This window comes from Trypanosoma brucei, chromosome 7 (genome assembly GCF_000002445.2).
Source record: "Trypanosoma brucei brucei TREU927 chromosome 7, complete sequence".
Lineage (NCBI taxonomy): Eukaryota > Euglenozoa > Kinetoplastea > Trypanosomatida > Trypanosomatidae > Trypanosoma > Trypanosoma brucei.
Genome location: NC_007280.1, coordinates 835,888 through 858,379, shown reverse-complemented (window position 1 = coordinate 858,379; position 22,492 = coordinate 835,888). Strand labels below are relative to the sequence as shown.

Here is a 22,492-nt window from a genome sequence, read left to right as displayed (position 1 = left end):
GCACGCGGCGGCAATCTTCTTTTCCGTGATGGTGGCGTTTAACGCTCCTGCTGCCTTACTGTTGCTTGTTGTCGTTACGGATGAACTGCACTTTTTAGTGCACGGTGTATCGACGGGGTTGGCGTCTTTCCATTCCTGCCGTTCCCATGTTGCCCGATACTGCACGGAGTAGCTGCGTGGGCACCCGCATGTATGCATTTTTTTTTCATTGCGTAAACCCCGTTTTCCCTTTAACAACAACAACAAAAATAAGACGTATGCATTTGCGGTTGACCCAACTCTTTTCCTTTACTAGATAATGCCACCCCACACGCGCAGGTTTCCTCGCAAGCTTTCAACATCCTAACCGTTAACAGTTACGATTAGGTGTTGATACGAAGGGGAAGGAGGGGTTTTATATTCGGCAGCGGATATCACGCGGTTCTGCGACCCAGTCTCGCTTTTATTCCACGGTTTTTGTTTTCCTTTTTTTGGTCGCACTTTTCTTTCTTTTTTTCTTTTTGCCACTCTTTCCCCAGCGTTTGTCCATACGTATGTATGTGTATATGTGATTTTTTTTTTGTCGCTGTTCTTTTCCAAGTAATTTCGGACGGTGGCCAACGACGAGGAGAAAGGTTTAGAAGTAGTTTGGAAAGCTTCGTATGGGGAGAAACACAAGTGAAGAAGGAACGACAGCAAAACGAAGGATGAGAGGAAAGTAAGTAACTCTCCTCCTTTTCCCATTTTAACTGTTCGTATATTATTTATACCACTACGATCAGCTTCTGAGGGCATAGGAAATAGAAGAAAAAGCTGTAAAACAGAGAGAGGGAGTAAGATTTTTTTTTGTTTTGTGATCATCGCGCGGTTGCCTCCCTTTTTCTATTTCTCTTTTTTTTCCTTCGGTTGATGGGGTCGCTCTAATGTCTCTGCACTGTCCGTGAATACCAAGTGCTTGTCTGTTGACTGTTTTCGCACTGTTCTCTCCCTTTTCATTGGCAAGAATACCTTCATTTTTTTGTTTTTAAAATTGTTTTTGTTGGTATGTTGACACGGTCTGCGTCCAAGGTATTCCGTCTCTGGTCTCTTTTTATAACTTCATTGGTGTCACGATCTTTTTTACATCTCTCATTTACCCATTCCTCCTCCTTCTCCACCCCTTTCTCTGCTGAGCCAACGGTGTCAGTGGAGGCCTCCGACTTAAACTTTCTTTTGTGGACTTAAACTTTTTTCCTTCTTTATTCATCGTTGTCGTCGCTCCCTCCATAGACACACACACACACACACACGTGAAGCAGTTGATGTTGACTTGTGTGTTCTGTAGGTATAAAAAAAAATATAAATACATGTCCGTTCGTTTAGGTGCTTAGATGCTTACAAGGAAGCCATTGTGTTGACTCGTGCAGTGTCTGGTAAGGTGTCGTATGTGTGTTTTCACGGATCTTACGATTGCGTGCGCTACCAGGTATAGGTGAATACGAAGGTAACGTGAAAGCATATGACGGCTGCAACACGGATTACTTTGAAACTCGGGGAGGGGATGCGCTGCGATGTTTTTTTTTTTTTAAATGCTGAGACCAGCAGGTTCGTGTAGTGGTTCCTAGTTTGCCCATTCTTGGAGTGGTTTGAAAGTAGGTGACAGCGGCGTCATCGTGACGGAATGTCTTTCTCCTCTTCTTTGGTCATCCCGTCGTTTCGGAAGAAAAACTGTGTGACGTATACCCGAGTGCGTTACATGTGCACGTTCTTGCGTGTGCATAAGAAAATAGCATCGCTACCCTTCCCTTTGGAGCTGCTTTGGCTGTTCTCCCTATCGTTTCAGACCATACGAACATGTTTGTGCAGCTTTCTCTACAAGGTATAATCTGTGCTTGTTCCCCTTCCTCCGTTTCATTGCCCTAAACACCGTCTAGTCGAAGAGCATTAGAGCCTTGTAGGCGTTGGCGGGAGTTGTTAGATATCAAGGGACCGCGTGTGCGTTTTGTGTGTGTCATTATAGGCAAAGGGGAGAAGGAAGAAAGGTGAGCTTCGTATTGCAAGTGAATAGTAGTATCAGTGACTGTATTACGGGGCTGCAGAGGTACCAGTTTCACAGTCATTACATTTATGCCTTCACACTACCGGTACCAGTACACACGTAGTTTTGCTGAACGCGCGAAGGAAACAGAATCCGCGCGCTTGCGCTACCCCAAACACATTCCCATCCTTTGCGAGCCCACTTCAGCCGCTAGCGCCTCTACACCGCGTGATGTGAGGCTCTTCTCCACACGGCAGCAGGTGCAGCGCGAGCTGGACTGTAATAAGTTTCTTCTCCCTGAAACTGCTACCGTTATGGAGTTCATGATGGCGCTGCGGCAGCGGCTGCTGCTAGAAGAGGGTCAAGCCGTATTTGTGTTTATAGGAAATGAACTACCGCCGAACAGTGCCTGCTTGGGAGACATTTACGCAAGGGCAAAAGACCCTGATGGCTTTCTGTACGTGTCGTATGGTGTGGAAAATACATTTGGTTGAACATGCGGTGATGTGTTCCCCTTCACTTGCAGGGAGAGGATGGTGTTATGATCCTCCAGGAGGGTTGTCACAATTCTACAACTCACCTTTAACAGGCAAATATATATATGCATGATTCTTACATATTTGTATATAGTTTCACACAGTTGGGGAACTCTTTGTTTGCATCTCCACACTGGCCTCCGCGCACGTGGGTGGGTGTTTGTGTGCGTGGGTGCGAATGAGAGTCGCGGCGAACCTCTTTCTTGTGTTCTTCCCCTTCCTCTCCCCGCTTTTTCTCTTTTTTTTCCTCTTTCTTTGGCGCCTTTGGCCTTTCGCCTTCCGAGGAGCTCTCGCTTGGGCGCGTCACCTTCTTGCAACATATTAATATGGGCATTCCGCGTACGTGTTTTAGTCGCCTTTGAACAACCTATTGCCCCTGATTTCGATCACCTTTCCCTTCCGTTACTCTGCTGAGGAGGTTCTGTGGTTTCTCCGTTCCCTCATTGTTGTTGCTCTACAGGTCGCTGCAACTGTGGTATAGCGTACACTGCCCACTGCAGGTGCATAAGTACCCGTGACAGTTTTCATGTGTTGGGTGGTAACATGTGCTTAAGAAAAAGGACTTGTGTACACGAGGCGCGTCTGTAAAAGGCTATGCTTTGTTCCGATTGAGATCCATGGTCTCATATTTTCTTCCCCTCCCTTCCATGCTTTGCGGCTGAGTTACCTATTTGCTCATCTGTGAGGCAGTTCAGTTTTTTTGACAGTACCAGGCTCCGAGGCGCCCGATTCGTCTTTTGCAGTCTCACATCTGCACATGGACATAGTGTGAGTGTGCACACGACTCATTTTCCGTGCTTTTATCCCTTTCACGTTACTGTGTGATTTATTTTTTTTCACGTCACCCTCAATACTCCGAAAATTAACGGGAAATTTATCCCTTTCCTTCATCCTTTACATGTGGTTGATTTATACAAATGTGTATATGCATGTATGCCTGTATACGGGTCTGTACATACAAGGAAGGAACAAAAAAAAAAGCATCAGCACAACCTGCAGTTATGTTTTACACGGGCTGCAGCTACCGAGGGGAGCGAACCTCTGATGACCGCCGGTTCGATGGGCAGGGGATTTTCACCTTCGCCAACGGCGACACGTACGTCGGAGCCCACAGGGATGGCTGCATGCACGGGCATGGAACCCTCTTTTTCGCCAAGGAGCGTGGGGGCGGTCATTATGTTGGTGTGTGGGAAAACGGTCGCAATGTGTCTGGTGCATTTGTATTTTCAGATGGTCTGGTTTACGGCAGCGGCGAACAGACGAAGATTCCTGACCCCTCTGCTGGTGGGCCCTTGACACCTGAAGTGAGCGAGACTGGAACTATTTTAGCAGCTCAGCAGTCTGGTAATACAGGAGAATCTGATAAACAGATAACTAACGCATCTGTATCTGGGGAAGGGGAGGAAGTAGAGGCCCCACCTGTTGACACTAGCAGCAACAGCACACTCGCCCGTAACTGGCTGTATTGCCGTAAAGGCGATAGACGACTGTGGGCAGAGCACCTGCGTGAGGTGATGCCTGTCCTCCCGCTGCAGGCACTGCTAGGTGGCGAGAGGGCGCCACAGTCTAGGAAGTGGGCCAAATCACTCGTCGTTGCGCCATGTGTTGCTGCGGAAGCGAAAACTCCGGCAACCTTCGCACAAGGCCAACCGCGCTGCCTTTCGGACGTCCCCGAGGAGTTCTGGAGCGATGAAGAGCAGCGGAAGAGTGTTGTCTCCCGCATGGAGCTTCAGGCGTCACCTTTCATCGGTGCGCAGGGTGGTGCAGGTCGGGAAGAGACTATGATTGATGGTGAACGGCTGGCGACGAACCTGACGCTCAGGATCATAAAACCACTCGAGTCTGAGGCGATGCGTCGAGCGATTGAGGCAGCGGCTTTGGCGTCGACGGCCGCTAGGGTCAAGAGTGATACGTTCATGTCGCCGCGTAGTCGCTCCTCGAGTGAGAAGAGCTCTCACTGTCTTAATATTGTAGAGGATTCTCTGTAGACAGTCTGTAAGATCTTCGGAGGGGCGTACACCCTAGAGCTGTTGGTACTGATTACCAAGCTGCGTTCGGTTGATACATCACAAAGGATGCCAAGGTAAGTGAAGCCGATGCGTACTATGGCTTGGCGCATGTGTAAATTAGCGATTGAAGGTCAGTCACTTAGGCCTACCTCAATGTAATATGCACCGCAACCTGTTAGTGTGGGAATAGCACACCACCGGGTGGGAAATTAGGGAGGGGGGATTAACAATGTAAAATGACGCCCAACTGAGGGAATGGCCAAACTTAACCCTTCACTATGTGTATGTGTCTTTCCCAAATTGTTTCTCCCTTCTTTGGGGTTTTGACCTCGGTGAATCTTTAAGTGGTTTGGGAGATGCACGTGATACTCAAAGCGGGCACCACCTTATGATACTTTTCATCCTGTAGAAATACTTCTGTATGCATAGCTTTTTAGTGTTCTTGCTCGCCAGGAGGGAAATGGGGATTCCTGATGGGTAACTCAATTCGATGGCCCCTACCACATAGTGGAAGTGGGTGGGTTTGTGCTCCCGCTGTCAAACCAATGTGTGCCACTATCATTTTACAGTTCTTTTGCTCATAATCCCCCTTCACACGGGCATCTGCTCAGCTACAACCATATTCATATTGTTCTTTCTTTTTTTTGTTATTATCCCCTTCCGTGTGCATCTTCGGTGGCTTGTGACCTGCTAGCGTTCCCTCCTGATGTGTATTTTAGATTGTCACTACACGAGCGTGCCTTACCAGGGGCAAGTTCGGTAGTAGCCATTGAGAGAAAATGGTAGGTAACCTCAACTGCTTTTGGATCTGTTGCGGCGTTCAATGGACTGATGTGTGCAATTATGTAACCTTGCCCCCAACTGTTTATGTTCGTTTCTCCCTTCCCAATATGTGTTGGTTAATTTACGAAGTTACCGAGAAAAAGGAAGAACGGCTTCAAGGGCACGCGCAGGGGGAGAACAGCCGGGCAAACAGATTGAGAGAAAAGAGTAGGTGCTCTCGTGCCCAGAAAGAAGGCCAAGTTGCGTTCACTCATTAATCGATATGGAATGCGTATCACAGTCGCTAACAAGCTATTCGTTGCTCCGATGCATCGTGTCTGCGGCGCAGTTTGCTGGTGGTGAGCTCAGTTTTGGCGCACACTGTGCCGAGCTCATTGCCATGGATGTTGAAGGCGAAACCACTACACCATTGCGCATTCACTACGATGACCTTATTCACTTCCGTGTCGTGCGGGAGCAACAGTTGATGCGCATAGAGCTTCCACGAGTCACTGTACAAAAGTGGGCAGAATCCAACGGATTTGCTCTGGAGCTCGGTGCTGGTGACGACGGTCATGCTGTCGCGGATGGCGGTAGGTACGAGGGGACATGCGCTCTCGTTCAGCAATTGAGCGTGGACGACATGGCACACTTCCTACAATGCATCGCCCCCGTGGTAGCAGCGAGCAGGCGGACACGGTCGCTCTCGCGTGTTAGTATCACAGAGGTGCTCCCACTGAGTTACTGTCCACAGAACCCCGACGGTACTGAAGTTGTCAGCGCTACAGAATCCTCTTCACGCGGTGTTGACTGTGGGAGTGACGGAGAAGGAAGCTGTGACAACTCCAAGGATGAAGATTGTAATCGTCCAAACTCGGTGTTGCGGGATGGGGCAGCGGCTAGCGATAAAGATAATTCGCATTGTCCTTCAGTCTCTCTTCTCAGCGCCCCAAAACCGGGAAGGCCATCTTCGGCTTCTGCGTCCCTGTCACAGAGGGCGTCGTGTAGTGCAGAAACTGGATCTACACAGCGCGAACCCATGAGACATGCAAGGAGTGACCGGGGGCTGAGCACCACAACTTCCGCTCTCTCGGAAAGAAAAGGAGCGACAGTGGAGGTTAACGAAAAACTTTTGTGCCGCTTGGAGAGTGTGGATCTTTCGTCTGACGCTTCGGGGGCAAAATTCTCCCGTGCATCTACTGTACAGCGCAGCCAACTGCTTGCTTGTGAGCCGTCTCGACTGGGAGGTGGGGGGGATAAGGAAAAGGAGGAGACAGAGGCGATTCCGGGTGCTGCTTCTGTATGTGGGGAAAGCGAGGCGGCAGCTTCCGATATGGCTATCCTTGTCCGTAAATCCCGGTCCAAGAAGGGGCGATCATCCACCGAGGGCCATCTGTTCAATACAGAGAAATGCGTAAAGGATGACCCAACAGCATTAGATGAAGACCCGCAAACTCCACTAAAACGAGGCAAGCGAGTGCGGGGGCGACCGGCACCTCAGACCCGCCGTGGCCAGCTTGTCGTCCCACTCTCCCTACAAGAAGCGACGGTTTCGGTACCTCCACCAGCTGCAGAGCGGCCGCCGAGGGGAAAGGAGTGTCCCACGAACAATACGGTACCATTTAAAGGCACACCTGCTTCTGCCCTTCTCGAGGTTAGTAAAAGTAGTGGGAACGCCGATAACAATAGTGCCACTGAGGCAGCCGCAGCATACAACTTCGCCGACGTTATTACAGCTCCCAGCGCTGCTGATCATCTTCCCGTAACGTCGGACACCCACAAGTTACTGGCAGACTTGCATGCGGTTTTGCCTGGGCGCCGCCGCCCTACGGCAAAACGCGCGGGAACGCGGCAGCAACCGTCGCGCCGTCCTACAGCAAAGGGACGTACAAAGGCCATCTCAACCGCAGAAGCGACGAAAGTCGCAACTCCACCGCCGAAAGCAACGGCGCTTACGACTCAAGAAAAACATATAATATCACCGAAGGCACCGGCACGTACTGCAAGCCGTAACCCTTCTTTCGATCCTATCAAATCCCCGGTCCCATACCAGGCTACTACAGGTTCCGCTGCATCCGAATACGAGACCCCGCTCATCAACCCGCGGGCATTTTACCTATCACGCGAAGCTCATCGTGAACCAAGCCCGTTGGCGCAAGACGTGCAGAACACAGATGTTTCTAATGATCCACACGACAACCAGCCGCAACTTCCCGGGGAATCTCTGTTGAATGGATGTACAGATTCAGCGTACGCGACGCAGAAGGCAGGTCGCCTGCCTTCAGGACAATATTCGTTTTGCACGCTCTCTCCGTTGAGTGAGTACCACGTGGATGCTTCGCTGCTACCGCCTACCGACAACATCCGCACCGACGTTGGTGCGACTCTAGGGAACGCGTCTCCATCCACTGCATGTACTGAAACTGACGAGACATCCGGTTTATTCCGCGAACGTGGGAAGTTCGTATCACCTAAGGGTGTGAAAGGGCAAAAGAGGCTGAAAACTAAAATGAAGCGTGGAGGAGTGCATATGCGGCCACCCACCCCTGGGACATCTTCGGTTGCTTCTAAACTACATCGTCACCACCTCTACCGTACAAAGAGGCGCGGAGGGTCTGCATCACCACCGCTCGCGTCTGCAGCTGCCATTGTTACAGCAACCACATGCGCACATTCGCGCAAGAACCGTTGGCGGCAGGTTGTCCGGCAGCTGAACAATCTTTCCCTGTGTCTTACGAAAGCGCGCGCTTGCGGGGAGGAACTTCGGGGTCTTTTTCTGCTAATGCTCGAAGACGCTGAAATTTGAGATGCATTTGTTACTGCATGCCCACACCGAGTACTAGGTGGTGTGGGTCGTGACACCGTCCGATCTCCTCAGGTTACATCAACAGAATCATTGCTCCTTTCTTGAGAGTTGCTGAGAGAGTAGTTCTATTTGGTTATGGTACGCAGGAAATATTTTATTTGGCGGGTTCTTTCCTGACAGTGCCACCGCTTGTGAACGCGCAGTCATATTGTTAAAGAGTGTCTAACGGTGAATCCCGTGACTACTATGGTTCTACGCCGCGGCTGAATGTGTTATTCAATCACTTGGTTTAGTCACTTTTTATGTTTACATGATAGTATCTCAACATTAGCATCGTCCATATTTGGCTTATTTTTCAGCGCACAGAAAATTACAGATTACATCGCGTCCTAAACTTGTTTGTGTTTGTTTATTTTTATTTTTTTCCTTTTTAAGGGAGGGGGATGTTTCTTATTATTTTAACTATGCTAATCTTATACATTGCTGAAGGAGCGGATATAAATGCGAAAGCCTTCGTTAAAGATCCATCAGGAGCTTTGTGCTATTTACTACTCCATTTTCCTCTCATGACAGCTTCTTCTTCATTATTTCCCGTAAGGTTTCCTTGTAATACATATGTAATGATCCTTGTTTCCACCATTTGATTTTGTTTCTTTCCCCGCCTCATCTTTCGATTTTCTTAATTTTTTTCCCTTTTGTTTAGCGTCTCTTTCACTTGTGCAAATTATTTTCCTTTTTTTTTGTCGGCCGGTACGTGCCTAGAACAATGGTTTGCGTTACAGAATGAAAAAGAGTATCAGACTTTTGTTTCACGTGCCGATGGGGAAGGAGGGAAGGGTTGTGAGCAGGACAGGCACAAATACGAAAGAAAGAATGAGGTAAGTGGGTGCGTGTGCACTTCCGTGAGTGGCACCACCGATTGGACAAAACAGAGTGCAGGGTTATGTATTCCAACTTGAGGGGTATTTGTTCGTTCGAGGTATATTGTAAATGCGAACGCTTAAGCAGTATGAAAACTCGTTCGTGTTACCATCCCTAATATGCTTCGTTTGATTACATGATACTCGTTGCACCGTGTGTGGCAGGAAAGGAATGAAAATAACTTTGCGATCCGAGGTGGAGGTATCCGTTTCCATTCTACAGAGCCAAGTGGAGATCAACTTCAGTGACCTTACAAGCACTTTTTCCCACATACTTTAGTGTGGAATGTAAAAAATGAGGGAAGGGAGTACATTGATTGATGGGAGGGCCATTGCTTGGGTTGTGGGTCCTTTGCTTTCGGGTTCCCTAACGCCCAACCCAGTTCACGAAGCTTGTGGCGGTTGTGGTGCTTTGTTCCTTATGAAATGTGTTTGTTTTTTTTTCCTTGCACTGGGAGTGCAGCCCCATGCTTCCTTGTCAGCTCTTACTCACCTGCTAACAGACTGACTGCACCCCTAGACACAACACTTGCTGCGCTCAAAAGGAAACTGGGCTGGACAAGGGAATATAACATAGACATATAAACAAATATATTGTAACGGGGGAATAAAAAGGATAGGGACAGATTCACCGAGACGATAGGGTAGTCGCCGTTAAACCCATTTAGCGTGCTGTCTTTCTCCTTAGTCTGTGCCTAACGGCGTTCTGCTAACTTACCGCAAACGGACACGCAGAATGCTGCTCTCTGTCCCCGAAGCACATACCGAAGTGATTACATCACTTCAGTTCTCTCCTCACCACGCCAGTGTCTTGTGCTCTACGTCAGGTGACGACACAGCTGCGCTCTGGGATCTGCGTAACCCCTCGGATAGTTGTAATATCGCACGACTAACGCACCACCGCGAGCCGGTCAATCACGCATTGTTTATAGAAGAAAGTGAGCCGTGTTTGCTTACCGCATCTGACGACCGTACCATAGCGTACTGGGATGTGCGGGAGATCAGCCAACCGGTCGCGGTAATTCGTGGTTTTGGGGATGGAATTAACAAAATGCTGCGGCTCCCAGTTTCCAGGCGGAGCGGAAATGCCTGCGTGAATGGCGGCGCCTGCTGTCTCATAGTCAGTGCATGTGATGACGGCGCCGTTTACATCCACGATGTTGCCTTGTGTGGTGACACGCGACGCCAGTCGGGTATGCCCGTGGAGGGAGCGGGAGACACTTTTTCCTCTACAGGGAATCTGGTGGATCGCTTCATGGCTTCCACGAGTACAGTGAACGATTTGGTGCTCTCCCCGAACCCAAATTTGCTTCTCACAGCCTCGGAAGATTGCGCCATACGGTTGTGGGACATCGGGCCAATATTTGGCGGGCAGCGGACGCAGGACGAACGTCTAGTGACCTCATTCGACGAGTTCGAAAACCCCGTCAACCACATTGCCGTCATAAACAGCCCCCGTGTTACCCAATTTGTGCAGGATGAGGGACAGGGTGGACACTCCGGCTGTTGGCTCTACGCCGCGTGTTCTGAGTTCATTTTTGCCGTCGATTTGGACCCCGTAAGCGGGGCATTGGGGGAAGGGGCGCGGACCTTAACTGGTCACCAAGATTACGTGCGAGGGCTGGAATTTGTTGGCGACGATACCCTGCTGACGGTTTCGGATGACTCAACGGTAATTGAGTGGTCGTTGCGCACCTCTAACCCGGTAAGGCAAGTGAAGCTTCATGAGGGACTTGTTATGGCGTCGGCTGTATCCGCAGCACGAGACGTGTTGGCCACGGGGACAGACGGCGGAGAGATGCGGGTGTGGAGGTTGCCCTTCCTCACGGAGACGTGCTGCGGTGGAGATGGGTGTTGACGACACGGTGTGTGGGTTGAAGGTCACTGCTGTGTCTAATGACGCCGTCGTTGTGACGGTTAATTTGGCGCGCGTAATGGGCCTCCCTCCTGTGCTTTGTATTGGTGAAACTTGTACACCGTGGCCCACACGACTGGGGTTACTCCCAAGTCTGTCGTTTTCTTTGCCCCTACCTTCCCTTGTCTTCTGTACCTTTTCTGATTGTAGTGAGCCCAGCATCACCCAAAGCATGGGTTGTGGGTGCTAGTCCTTGCGAGCTACCACTCTAAAAAGGAAATAATCATCATCCTGTGGTTGATTTTGCCTGACAAGGTATGGATCGGCGTCTTTCTAACACGCCAAACCCATGTTAACAAGCACTGCGCGTGCACATCGTTGGAATTCTGCAAATACTGCCTAACGATTCAGATGCTTGTCTTTTGTGTGCAAATGAAAGTTCTTGGTTTGATTACTGAAGGAGAATACCGGAAAGTTAGTTTGACTCGGTCAAAACCGTGGCAGCGCTGCTGGTGGGAAGGAAATTGTCCAGTACCCAATGGGCACAACGTAGTGGTGTTACTTCGGTGCTCATTTCCCGTGTTCCTCCAGTGCCTTCCTTCATCCTGTCTAATCTCTCCATATTGTCGTTGTACTGCCGCACCTTTGTTTGCACCTTTCGGTTTTCTTCCCCTCCCCCCCCCGTCGCAAGGCACCACTGTACAAAGAGGGAATCTTTTACGTGCGCAGACAATCCCAGTCCCCTTTCCATGCAGTCGGGACTTTGCCATTGTGTGCGGCGCGTTGCCGCACTTGGTAGTGTCGCAAACTTACATCATTTCACCAACCTTCCCTCAGGATTTTCCGTTTGGACGTCACGGCGCTGGCAATCGCAGAGCTCCCGCGGCCAACCCGGGCTGCAGTGGCAGGAGGGTGTGGTGGATCCGCGGTATTCTTCCTCTGGTAACATGCGGCGATTCAACCCGGATACAGTCGCACACTACGTGAAGGCGACTATTCAGAATGACCGGCGTGAGATGGGCCTTGGGGAAGTATACGACTGGCATGAGTTTGCGAAGGATGCTGTATATATTCCCACACGCTCCGGGCCGTTGTGGGTGGGGAGTGATGACCCCCGATGTGCCAAGTTCATGAGACGCCGCAGCAAAATGCAAAAGACACCACAACAAAAGGCGCGACCAAAACCAGGTCCTGACCCGGCGAAGGCACTTGAGGATCACCCACTCAGGGAATACTTCACCACAGCCACAAACCTCCGCGACCCACTAAGCACGGCAAACAATCTGCACCGAGCGGGACTCATTCGTGAGTACGATATCAAGTATACAGCGGCTAAGGTTCGGTATGTACCACGCCCCCCTGTTGTCTCCATAATGGGTCATGTGGACCACGGCAAGACCACCTTGTTGGATTACCTTCGAAAAACAAATGTGGCCTCCCAGGAGGCTGGTGGCATCACACAAAATGTTGGGGCGTTTCAGGTGAAAACCCTTGGTGACACTCTCGTGACATTCATCGATACACCGGGCCACGCGGCGTTCACTACCATGCGTGAGGTGGGCGCCACAGCCAACGACCTTATCGTCCTCGTCGTGTCCGCTGTAGATGGGGTTCAACCACAAACAAAAGAAGTGATTGAGCTTGCACACAAGTCAGGCATACCTTTTGTTGTCGCCTGCACCAAAATTGACCGCCAACCAAGGGTGGAGAATGTGAAGCAGCAGCTGCGTGATTGCAATGTGGAACTTGAGGAGGATGGCGGCGACACGCAGTTTGTTCCGGTGTGCGCTCGGGATGGTCGGGGTGTTCCTGAGCTCCTTGAGGCCATCGCGTTGCAAGCCGAACTTTGCGAGATAAGTACGCCCGAGCCGTCAAGGTGTGAAGTAACTGTGATCGAAACAAATGGCGTTAACACGACAACTGAGGTAGCGGGTATTGTACGTTGTGGTAAGGTGCGTGCCGGTCAGGTGCTTGTAGCTGGTATGACGTACGCTGTGGTCCGAAAGGTTTTAGATGAGCACGGCCAGATTATACAGGAGGCCGGCCCGTCGCAGCCTGTAGTGTTGCATGGTTTTCGTGTCCACCCCAAGCCGGGATCGGTCCTTTTGCAGGTGAGCAGCGAGTCTCATGCCCAAAAGTTTTATCACTTTATGAAGGAGGTTTACCAGGCGGAAGGGCGGCGGGAAGACTACCTGCAGTTACTAAATCAGGAACAGCACGGCATGTTATATGCACGTAAACCTGATAATAACCTTGTGCGTACGTACAGCACGCAAGCCTTTGTGCTCTCGTGTAAGGCCGCCACTTTCGGCATGCTGCAGGCGCTGATGAAATCCATCTATGAGATTCCTAGATTGGAAGGCATTTCCACAGAGATAAAAGTGACTGAGGTTGGTGGGTTGCGGGATTATGATGTTGCTCTCATTGGTAGTTCCGGGCAGCCTGGTTGCATTTTGTTGTACGGTGGTTGTAAGGATACCAACACGCTGGATGTTCCCAGTCACGTGACGGTGATTCGGTTCAATGTTCTGTATCATGGACTTGAGGCCTTAAAGGAGACATTGGTGGGAGCGCTGCCAAAGATAACGAAAATTCGTGTCACAGCAGAGGCAGAGTGTCTACAGGTGTTCCGCGCGTCGCAAGCCGGCAAGAGCGGGAATGCTGGTGGTATGCGGGTTACAAAAGGAACGATTATCGCAGCTCACCTCACTTTTCGTGTGTGTCGGAAGGCGCCCCTTGTCAAGGGCACTGCAGAAACTGACGGCGTTAGTGATAATGAGGGTGTTGGTGATGAAGATATGCTTGGCCACCGCGTTGTGGTGTATGAGGGGCAAATTAAGGAGCTACGTCGCTTTAAGGAGCTCGTCCCTTCCGTCGAGCTTGGGTTGGAATGCGGTGTAATTATGCAGGATGAATTCCAATTCCGCACAGGGGACATTCTCCAGCAGTATGAGACTTACGAGGAGCCACGTGATGTGGCTGAGGAGTACCAAAAGGCTGAGCTACGGGAAAAAATAATGCGTGACACAGCAGCAGCCGAGGCACTGTTGGCAGAAAGCACGGGTGGGGAAGATAAACCCACTGAAGAATCCGAAGTGAAGACCACCATATGAGGGTTGAAGTAAACATCAGTTCCGTATGCCAAAAACAGCACTGATTACGCAGTACTTTTGGGTGTATTCGTTATTAACATCGCAGGAATTGATTCGCTGTGAATTCCACCGATGAAGAGAATGCATGTGGAGATTGTTGTCATTATCGTTCCCCCCCCCCCGCGGGTGCGGTGTTGTACGAACTGTTGTGCTCGCTGTCGACATCTTTGCTGCAAACAGGCTCACGGAGAGGGTCGCGCACCGGCGCCATTGTAGTGGCCGAAGGGGCCATAAGCAAGGAGGAGATGGGGAGCTTCGTATGTGACGCGACCCTTCACAAGAGCGGTACCCGTGCGTTGTCCGATTATGCTCACTGGCCACTGCAGGATCGATCACCGCTGTGTGTGTCTGTGTGTGTATGTTTGGTGAGAAACTGAGGTTGCGGTAGGTCCGAGCGCTGAGGAGGGTAAGGGTCGTGTCTGTAGCAGGGGCTGTCCCTCTCGTTCAGCGTTCTCCATTTTATTTTGCCAGTTCTCGCTTTCCGTTACGTTAGTATCTAGTGTTTAACTGTGGTAACATGATCAAGTGTGATTAGGAGATCTTCACAACAACTCTCTGAAACGTCACAACTACTGGTTCCTAGTGGAATGTGTAATTACTAAAAGGGAGTTTAGAGGGCTTTTTCTCCATCCTTTAATCTCTTGCTTCTGGAGTACGGCAACTATAGCGAGGATCCGACCACGGTGCATTGATGCATCGTCGCCTTCGAATTCAGTTCCTTTTCTCCACAACACCGTTGCCTTGGGGCAGCTCGCTGCTAGGGCAGCAGTTTATTCTCCAGAATCGTGTCCACTACCACCAACTTATTCACGAAAGAAAGAGGAAACCCCGCGGTGACATTCCCGCTGCCAGCCCCTTCGCTTCTCTGCGGTTCCGATCCTCAGGACCCGATTCACCAGAAGGGTGTGATGAACCCTTTGCTTTGTCGTTTTCAGAACCCGGGTTTAAAGCAATTCCACCAGATGAGTTCACTGCAATTTTTAATACTCGCCCCGTGGCGGAGCGTGCTGCAGCAATGGTAGTTGCACGTCAGCATGCCAGTGGTCGTGTAGGACTTAAGGTGTTTGTTGAGCAGCTGCCAAAAGTAAGCCGTGACAATATCTTCGGCAGCGGAATGGGTGTCGAGGAATGGTTGCAGAAATGCCTCCTCCTTCGGCTCGTGGAGGACGCTCATGGACTTCGTCATGTGGAACTTACCGCCGAACCGAAGAGTTACCTTGCTGATGTCGATAAGGACGAATCTGAGACGGTTAATGAAGCGGGCGAACGTATCGGGTCGCATGCGTCGGAAGGAACGCACAGGGGACTGGTGGGCGCCGCCGAAAAGCTCCTGGACGTCCTACGCGACGATGTGCTTGGGCGGCGTGAGAGGGATGAGCCTAATTACAAACCCCTCAGCGAAGCCTATTCCCTTCTCTTGCGGGAGGGCTCTCGAGTTTGTGAACTCAGCGGTACTGTCCATACGGTTAAGTACGGAGACTTTCTTAGTTTGCTCCGCACGCCGCGCGCAGCGGGAGAATTCTGGGTGTTGCACGACAGGTACATTTGCACTCGACTTGCTGGGGAGTCAAAGCCTCCACGTTTCGTGTCACCGCAGCCGCAAACACGTGGCGCAAATTCCATGAACGCCTATGGAGGTTGGGCCGCTGCATCTAATGTGCCCACGCGTGAAGATGTGTATGAAATCCTGAAGTACGTTCCTGTTAACTGGGGAAACTTTGGAAACCTTAACTTACCACCGGCGGTAAAAAAGAAGCATATTCGTATTTCCTCCACGTTGCAGTGGTTTCGTCGTCAGCCTTTCTACTTTGAACTCCGTAGCATCGCAGGAACGACGGAGATCCGGCGTAGCATAGTGTTGCACCCTGAGGCGCATGGGCTAACGCCCGAAGAAGCCCACGAACAGTTACAGCTCAAGATTGCAAAGGGGGAAGCCAATAGTTTGATTCCTCTCAATGCGGAAGGTGAAGTTACGAACATGGCTGGTGAGTCTCAGCAGCTTGCGACGATCCTGAAGTTTGTTTCGCGCGTTTGTCCCGGATACTTTGTTCCTTCGTCCCTACTGATGCAGCGCTACACAAAGAAAAACTTAACTCATAACGAATTGATTGGCTGCGTTAAGAATCACCCTGCCCAATTCGAAGTAGTTCAACTAAGGTACACGGACACGCCTCTTGTGAGAAGGCGCATTGGGGCGAACAGCGACCGCTGGAAGGGTCATTTCATTGAAGACTTCGAGCAATTTCCGGAAGACGTTCGAGGTCTTATAATTCTCATGGGACGCGTATGCACGACGTGGGATCGGTCTCACTATGTCTATGTTCGCCTTACGGAAGAAGAGAAAGTGATGGTTGGTGGTTTTGAGGGGATGATGCACATTCTGAATCGTCATCCCCGCATATTTCGTGTTGGGGAGAACTTCATTGCTCGCGTAGACCTCTCCGACCCACTTTCTTCACAGGAGCCCGAACCCGCACCGGGCGATATGGCGACACGTGTCATCATCCGTGAGGAGAATCCGTACCAAACGCCGCGCGATTTGGCTGTTGTGTTTCACTATGTGGCCCCCGATGACGAACCATGCACAGCTGCCTTCTTCCTTCAGTGCGCAAGTCCTGCGATGCGGGCTGTGTTGCCACCGCGTATCGTCACTGTCTTGCAGTTGTTTCCTGATCTTTTCGTTTGCAAAGAGACGTCGCCCGGAGTTTTCTTAATGCGGAAAGTGAAGAAAGTTAGTGGGGGGCGATCTGGCAATATTTTTGGTGAGGCACCCATTACACCGAGAACGTCTGGAGATGCGCGGTCGCCTTCCATTTCTACTCTCTCTTCCCAGGCTAACGTCTCAGCTGAATGTTCTGGTGAGTCGCTCGACTTGGAGGCGGAATTCGCAGAGAACGACTTTTTATCTCGTGAGGAAGCCGTGCAAGCGGTGCGAAGTTTGATACCGGCGCGAGGAGTTGAGGCCTCGCAGCTGCTCCTCTGGGCTTCGCTTAGCGTTCAGCAAGCGGCTAATCGACACTATGGTGGAGTGCTGAAATTGGTTGAGGCGAACCGTGCACACTTTCGCATTCAAGATACCCCTGAGGCAAAAATGGTTTTTCTTGTTGAGAGTTGAGTGGACGTTTTTTTTTGTTTCCGGTGGTGTTGTAACTTGTTATTGTTTGTGTTGGGCATGCACTGAAGGTAGGAATCCCTTGCCGAGGGATTTGCGCTGAAAAGAAGGCGTGTCTACGTCTGTGGAATTTCTTTGTTACACTCTCCGTGCTGTCCTCAATCTACTTCCTTTCTTCCGTCCGTTTTTTTTTTACTGGACAAGTGTGATTCAACTGCAGAAGCGAAGCACAAAACATTGACCACACGGGAGGTGTGAGGCCCCACTGTAGCTACTAGGGGCATAGCTTTAAGAACTGCCATTCTTTCCTCACACATGTGTTGGCACACTTCCTCCTTTAGAGTTACTGCGTCTGCGCTGATAGTGCGGCAGTGATCGGGTGAGGCGCGTCAACCTCACGCTCCCAGAAGTGCGAGGAAACATGCAAACGAACATGCGTTAACAAATGCATCGCCTTATTCGTACGCCGTTGGTTAGGGGATCATGCAGATGCGTGCTTCGGGGTATGGGATGCCGCAACCTTTTGACAACGTGTTAACAAAAAGCATTAGTACCAAATAGGTCCACTGGAGGAGTGAAGCAAAAAAAATGTTGTTGCTACTTTCGTGTTCCCGTGACGCAATCGCAAACGTACCTTCAAGAAGGGAAAGTTGTACTGAGACTGGTGTCGCGTTGTGGAATAGGGAGCTCCTCAAGGACAGGAAATTAGCAAACATAATTTGTGTACAAGGAAGCGCTGTTGGAGCGCACAGTATAATAAAAGATGACCTCTTGTTCTCCTCAAATTGTAGTGATACCTTAACGCTTTGCTCACCACCACTTGAAGCAACCACAACAGTTGTGGCGAACGGTAGTCGCGGTATCATCTACACCGAAAGAGAATCGGTTGAAAAGGGCGTTAATTAACGAGAAGGAGGGTTGTTGGTTAGCAATATCCTGGAAGTGGTTTTTATTCCCTTCAAAACACTGTGTCGAGTGGAGGCTGGATAAGATGGTTCGGATGTAGGGAAGGAAACAAGTATTTGAGGTACAATTTGTTGCGGTGTGTGTGTTATTACTGTTGCTATTTGTTTTCAAGTGAGCAATTGAGGGGAATGTTGTGTGTGTGTGTGTGTGTTGGGGGGACGTAGCTGCTACCTACGCGTGTGAGGCAGTGGTGTTTATTATAATGAGAGTTTGGTAGGACAAAGCAAAATGGGACTGAGAATGTATTCTCCCGGACTGTCACCACAATGGTAATCTGTGTCAAGAATAGCACGAGTGATTTAGTTTTTACTCAGTAACGAAGGTGAAAGCTCAAGTATAATTAAATAAAGAGAACAAAATGAGGTTTTGGTTCGTGCTGTTGGCGCTGTTGGGAAAAGAAACACGTGCAAATTATTATGAAAGGAATGCACTAAACGCGACAGCCGCTAATAAAGTGTGTGAGTTATCGACATATCTTAAAGGGGTAGCACACAGAGTAAACAGCGGGAGTGCTGCGGTTATGAAGAAACTGTCAGATTTGAAGATCAAAAGCGCGCAGTTGCAGTTATCGGTAATGCGAAACAGCGTACCTTCTAGTGAGAAAGATTGTAAAGACATCAGGACACTCTTGAAAACAGTATTGAAGAATGAGTTTACATTCCAGCAGGAGTTAGAGGAAATGAGGAATGCATCGGCGCTAGCAGCAGCCGCCGCTGGGTTAGCAGCCGGAAGACTGGAAGAGTGGATTTTTGCATTTGCACAGGCGGCACGCACGACGTCGCAGTTTTGCATAAGCGTGGGAGGGAGCAGGCCAGCGGTGCACGACAAGTTGCAAGAATGTTTTCGTGGAACAATTGGACCTGAAACCCTTTACAAAATCGAGGATTCACATGTAACGAAGTCGGCAGAGAAAAACTTGCAACTCCACGAAGCGCTATCATCCATTTCCTTCAGTAGCTTGGGTGCGGAGAGCATCATTGAACGAAATGAAGACAGGGGTTGCAACTTGATGAGGACGGCAACAGACGGTTTATTAAAAGGTGGGTCATTGAGTCACAGCTTCACGTGGGGTGGTGGAGTGATGAATTTCGCATCAAGTGTGGAAGGCAAACTAAATGTAAAGGGGGGAGAGTACGGTGACGTCACTTCCTACGGTGCAGTGCGGTGGACTGAAGATCCCAATAAAGTGAGTATATTTGGGGATGTCATCCGCCTGTTTGCGCGTTTCGAAGAAGCAAAAAATGCGGTTATGGAAAAAATAAAAACTACCGCGGATGAATTGACGAAATGCATAGGGCACAAAGAGGCAGAACTCACTAATGACCAGCTTCACGAACGGCAATTCAAGGCGATACAAAACTATCTGGAGTTGCTGTGAAGTGGGACCTCAGTGCGGGGTTTGGGCGGTTAGGAATAAAGTGACAGGAGGTACGACTGAAATCCAACTATTCTGCAGAACCGGCGCGAAGACCTGTCATGAGAGCGGAGTCCAATCCGGCAGCACATTCGGGTGTTCGTGCCGCTGCACTTTGTTCCGCAGTTCTATTGTTGCGAATGCTTTGAAGGGAATGTTACCGCCGAAACCGTCCTGCTTCGTATTGTTGATTAATGTTACGGAGGGGGAAGGAAAAAGAGAGAATAAAAACACATTTCGGGGGAGGGGATAAGGGGATGAGACTAACATAGGTTTCCAGCGAGAGGGGGGGGGAGAGCTAGGGACAGATGCACGTTCGGCAGGCGACACCCGGACACTAGGAAATCGAATTAAATGGAGCGGGGTGTAAAGGAAAACTGTAATAACCAACTGCGCTAAACTCCGGAGATTTTTTTTTTAAATTTAGCTACCCAACAAAAGAAGAAGCGAATAATGCCAACCATAAAAGGAGACAGGACTAACCCTACTGGTTAAGGCAACGACAGTTGTAGAGTTAAGGTTAATAACGACCTGTCACGACGTGGGTTTTCACTTCTCCCGAATCTTTGTTTTAGTACGCTTTAGATGATAGTCCAAAAGAAGGAATTGCAACTATCCTAACCCACCCGCAAGCTGGGTCGAAGCTGTTCGTCCTTTGGGCGATCCATTTTTGCAAATGGTGGTCCTAGTTTATTGAGGAAAGTACAACTTTGGGGGTTTTAAATGAGGATTATTTTTCTTATCTTTTTGGTGGTTGTTGGTTTTACCTACCGCTTGGTTATAATACACGGACGCAGAGCTAGAAGTAAGCGACAAGGCGCTGCCATGAAGGGTAGGGTGGTATGAAGCTGCAAGGGATGATCGGTATCATCTACACCGAAAGAGAATCGGTTGAAAAGGGCGTTAATTAACGAGAAGGAGGGTTGTTGGTTAGCAATATCCTGGAAGTGGTTTTTATTCCCTTCAAAACACTGTGTCGAGTGGAGGCTGGATAAGATGGTTCGGATGTAGGGAAGGAAACAAGTATTTGAGGTACAATTTGTTGCGGTGTGTGTGTTATTACTGTTGCTATTTGTTTTCAAGTGAGCAATTGAGGGGAATGTTGTGTGTGTGTGTGTGTGTTGGGGGGACGTAGCTGCTACCTACGCGTGTGAGGCAGTGGTGTTTATTATAATGAGAGTTTGGTAGGACAAAGCAAAATGGGACTGAGAATGTATTCTCCCGGACTGTCACCACAATGGTAATCTGTGTCAAGAATAGCACGAGTGATTTAGTTTTTACTCAGTAACGAAGGTGAAAGCTCAAGTATAATTAAATAAAGAGAACAAAATGAGGTTTTGGTTCGTGCTGTTGGCGCTGTTGGGAAAAGAAACACGTGCAAATTATTATGAAAGGAATGCACTAAACGCGACAGCCGCTAATAAAGTGTGTGAGTTATCGACATATCTTAAAGGGGTAGCACACAGAGTAAACAGCGGGAGTGCTGCGGTTATGAAGAAACTGTCAGATTTGAAGATCAAAAGCGCGCAGTTGCAGTTATCGGTAATGCGAAACAGCGTACCTTCTAGTGAGAAAGATTGTAAAGACATCAGGACACTCTTGAAAACAGTATTGAAGAATGAGTTTACATTCCAGCAGGAGTTAGAGGAAATGAGGAATGCATCGGCGCTAGCAGCAGCCGCCGCTGGGTTAGCAGCCGGAAGACTGGAAGAGTGGATTTTTGCATTTGCACAGGCGGCACGCACGACGTCGCAGTTTTGCATAAGCGTGGGAGGGAGCAGGCCAGCGGTGCACGACAAGTTGCAAGAATGTTTTCGTGGAACAATTGGACCTGAAACCCTTTACAAAATCGAGGATTCACATGTAACGAAGTCGGCAGAGAAAAACTTGCAACTCCACGAAGCGCTATCATCCATTTCCTTCAGTAGCTTGGGTGCGGAGAGCATCATTGAACGAAATGAAGACAGGGGTTGCAACTTGATGAGGACGGCAACAGACGGTTTATTAAAAGGTGGGTCATTGAGTCACAGCTTCACGTGGGGTGGTGGAGTGATGAATTTCGCATCAAGTGTGGAAGGCAAACTAAATGTAAAGGGGGGAGAGTACGGTGACGTCACTTCCTACGGTGCAGTGCGGTGGACTGAAGATCCCAATAAAGTGAGTATATTTGGGGATGTCATCCGCCTGTTTGCGCGTTTCGAAGAAGCAAAAAATGCGGTTATGGAAAAAATAAAAACTACCGCGGATGAATTGACGAAATGCATAGGGCACAAAGAGGCAGAACTCACTAATGACCAGCTTCACGAGGAACTGATCGGGGAGATTCTGAACAGTTTGGAGTTGTCGAGGAGAGTGAACGAAGAATCCACCTCAAGGGGACAAGAGGAGGTACGACTGAAATCCAACTATTCTGCAGAACCGGCGCGAAGACCTGTCATGAGAGCGGAGTCCAATCCGGCAGCACATTCGGGTGTTCGTGCCGCTGCACTTTGTTCCGCAGTTCTATTGTTGCGAATGCTTTGAAGGGAATGTTACCGCCGAAACCGTCCTGCTTCGTATTGTTGATTAATATTACGGAGGGGGAAGGAAAAAGAGAGAATAAAAACACATTTCGGGGGAGGGGATAAGGGGATGAGACTAACATAGGTTTCCAGCGAGAGGGGGGGGGGAGAGCTAGGGACAGATGCACGTTCGGCAGGCGACACCCGGACACTAGGAAATCGAATTAAATGGAGCGGGGTGTAAAGGAAAACTGTAATAACCAACTGCGCTAAACTCCGGAGATTTTTTTTTAAATTTAGCTACCCAACAAAAGAAGAAGCGAATAATGCCAACCATAAAAGGAGACAGGACTAACCCTACTGGTTAAGGCAACGACAGTTGTAGAGTTAAGGTTAATAACGACCTGTCACGACGTGGGTTTTCACTTCCCCCGAATCTTTGTTTTAGTGCGCTTTAGATGAT

At 49.6% G+C, this 22,492-nt stretch overlaps 8 protein-coding genes across 8 annotated transcripts, besides 3 other annotated features; all 8 read left to right on the top strand.

Moving 5' to 3' along the window:
* Positions 1 to 17,543: part of a sequence feature (sequence corresponds to BAC RPCI93-28B13) that runs on past the window's edge.
* Positions 1,249 to 1,268: a microsatellite.
* On the top strand, positions 2,086 to 2,490 carry Tb927.7.3320 (microtubule-associated protein 1A/1B, light chain 3, putative; the record flags this gene model as incomplete). Its single annotated transcript, XM_840862.1, has 1 exon — positions 2,086 to 2,490. The coding sequence occupies one exon, from the start codon at positions 2,086 to 2,088 to the stop codon at positions 2,488 to 2,490; it is 405 nt and encodes a 134-aa protein (XP_845955.1).
* On the top strand, positions 3,450 to 4,520 carry Tb927.7.3310 (hypothetical protein, conserved; the record flags this gene model as incomplete). The annotated part of the gene is made up of 1 exon (XM_840861.1): positions 3,450 to 4,520. The coding sequence occupies one exon, from the start codon at positions 3,450 to 3,452 to the stop codon at positions 4,518 to 4,520; it is 1,071 nt and encodes a 356-aa protein (XP_845954.1).
* Tb927.7.3300 (hypothetical protein, conserved) lies at positions 5,587 to 8,109 on the top strand (the record flags this gene model as incomplete). Its single annotated transcript, XM_840860.1, has 1 exon — positions 5,587 to 8,109. One exon carries the CDS (start codon positions 5,587 to 5,589, stop codon positions 8,107 to 8,109), a length of 2,523 nt encoding a protein of 840 aa, XP_845953.1.
* Positions 9,766 to 10,887, top strand: Tb927.7.3290 (hypothetical protein, conserved; the record flags this gene model as incomplete). Its single annotated transcript, XM_840859.1, has 1 exon — positions 9,766 to 10,887. The coding sequence occupies one exon, from the start codon at positions 9,766 to 9,768 to the stop codon at positions 10,885 to 10,887; it is 1,122 nt and encodes a 373-aa protein (XP_845952.1).
* On the top strand, positions 11,634 to 13,997 carry Tb927.7.3280 (translation initiation factor IF-2, putative; the record flags this gene model as incomplete). Its single annotated transcript, XM_840858.1, has 1 exon — positions 11,634 to 13,997. One exon carries the CDS (start codon positions 11,634 to 11,636, stop codon positions 13,995 to 13,997), a length of 2,364 nt encoding a protein of 787 aa, XP_845951.1.
* Tb927.7.3270 (hypothetical protein, conserved) lies at positions 14,728 to 17,151 on the top strand (the record flags this gene model as incomplete). The annotated part of the gene is made up of 1 exon (XM_840857.1): positions 14,728 to 17,151. One exon carries the CDS (start codon positions 14,728 to 14,730, stop codon positions 17,149 to 17,151), a length of 2,424 nt encoding a protein of 807 aa, XP_845950.1.
* Positions 17,544 to 22,492: part of a sequence feature (sequence corresponds to BAC RPCI93-13M20) that runs on past the window's edge.
* On the top strand, positions 18,473 to 19,492 carry Tb927.7.3260 (expression site-associated gene (ESAG) protein, putative; the record flags this gene model as incomplete). Its single annotated transcript, XM_840856.1, has 1 exon — positions 18,473 to 19,492. The coding sequence occupies one exon, from the start codon at positions 18,473 to 18,475 to the stop codon at positions 19,490 to 19,492; it is 1,020 nt and encodes a 339-aa protein (XP_845949.1).
* Positions 20,858 to 22,051, top strand: Tb927.7.3250 (expression site-associated gene (ESAG) protein, putative; the record flags this gene model as incomplete). Its single annotated transcript, XM_840855.1, has 1 exon — positions 20,858 to 22,051. The coding sequence occupies one exon, from the start codon at positions 20,858 to 20,860 to the stop codon at positions 22,049 to 22,051; it is 1,194 nt and encodes a 397-aa protein (XP_845948.1).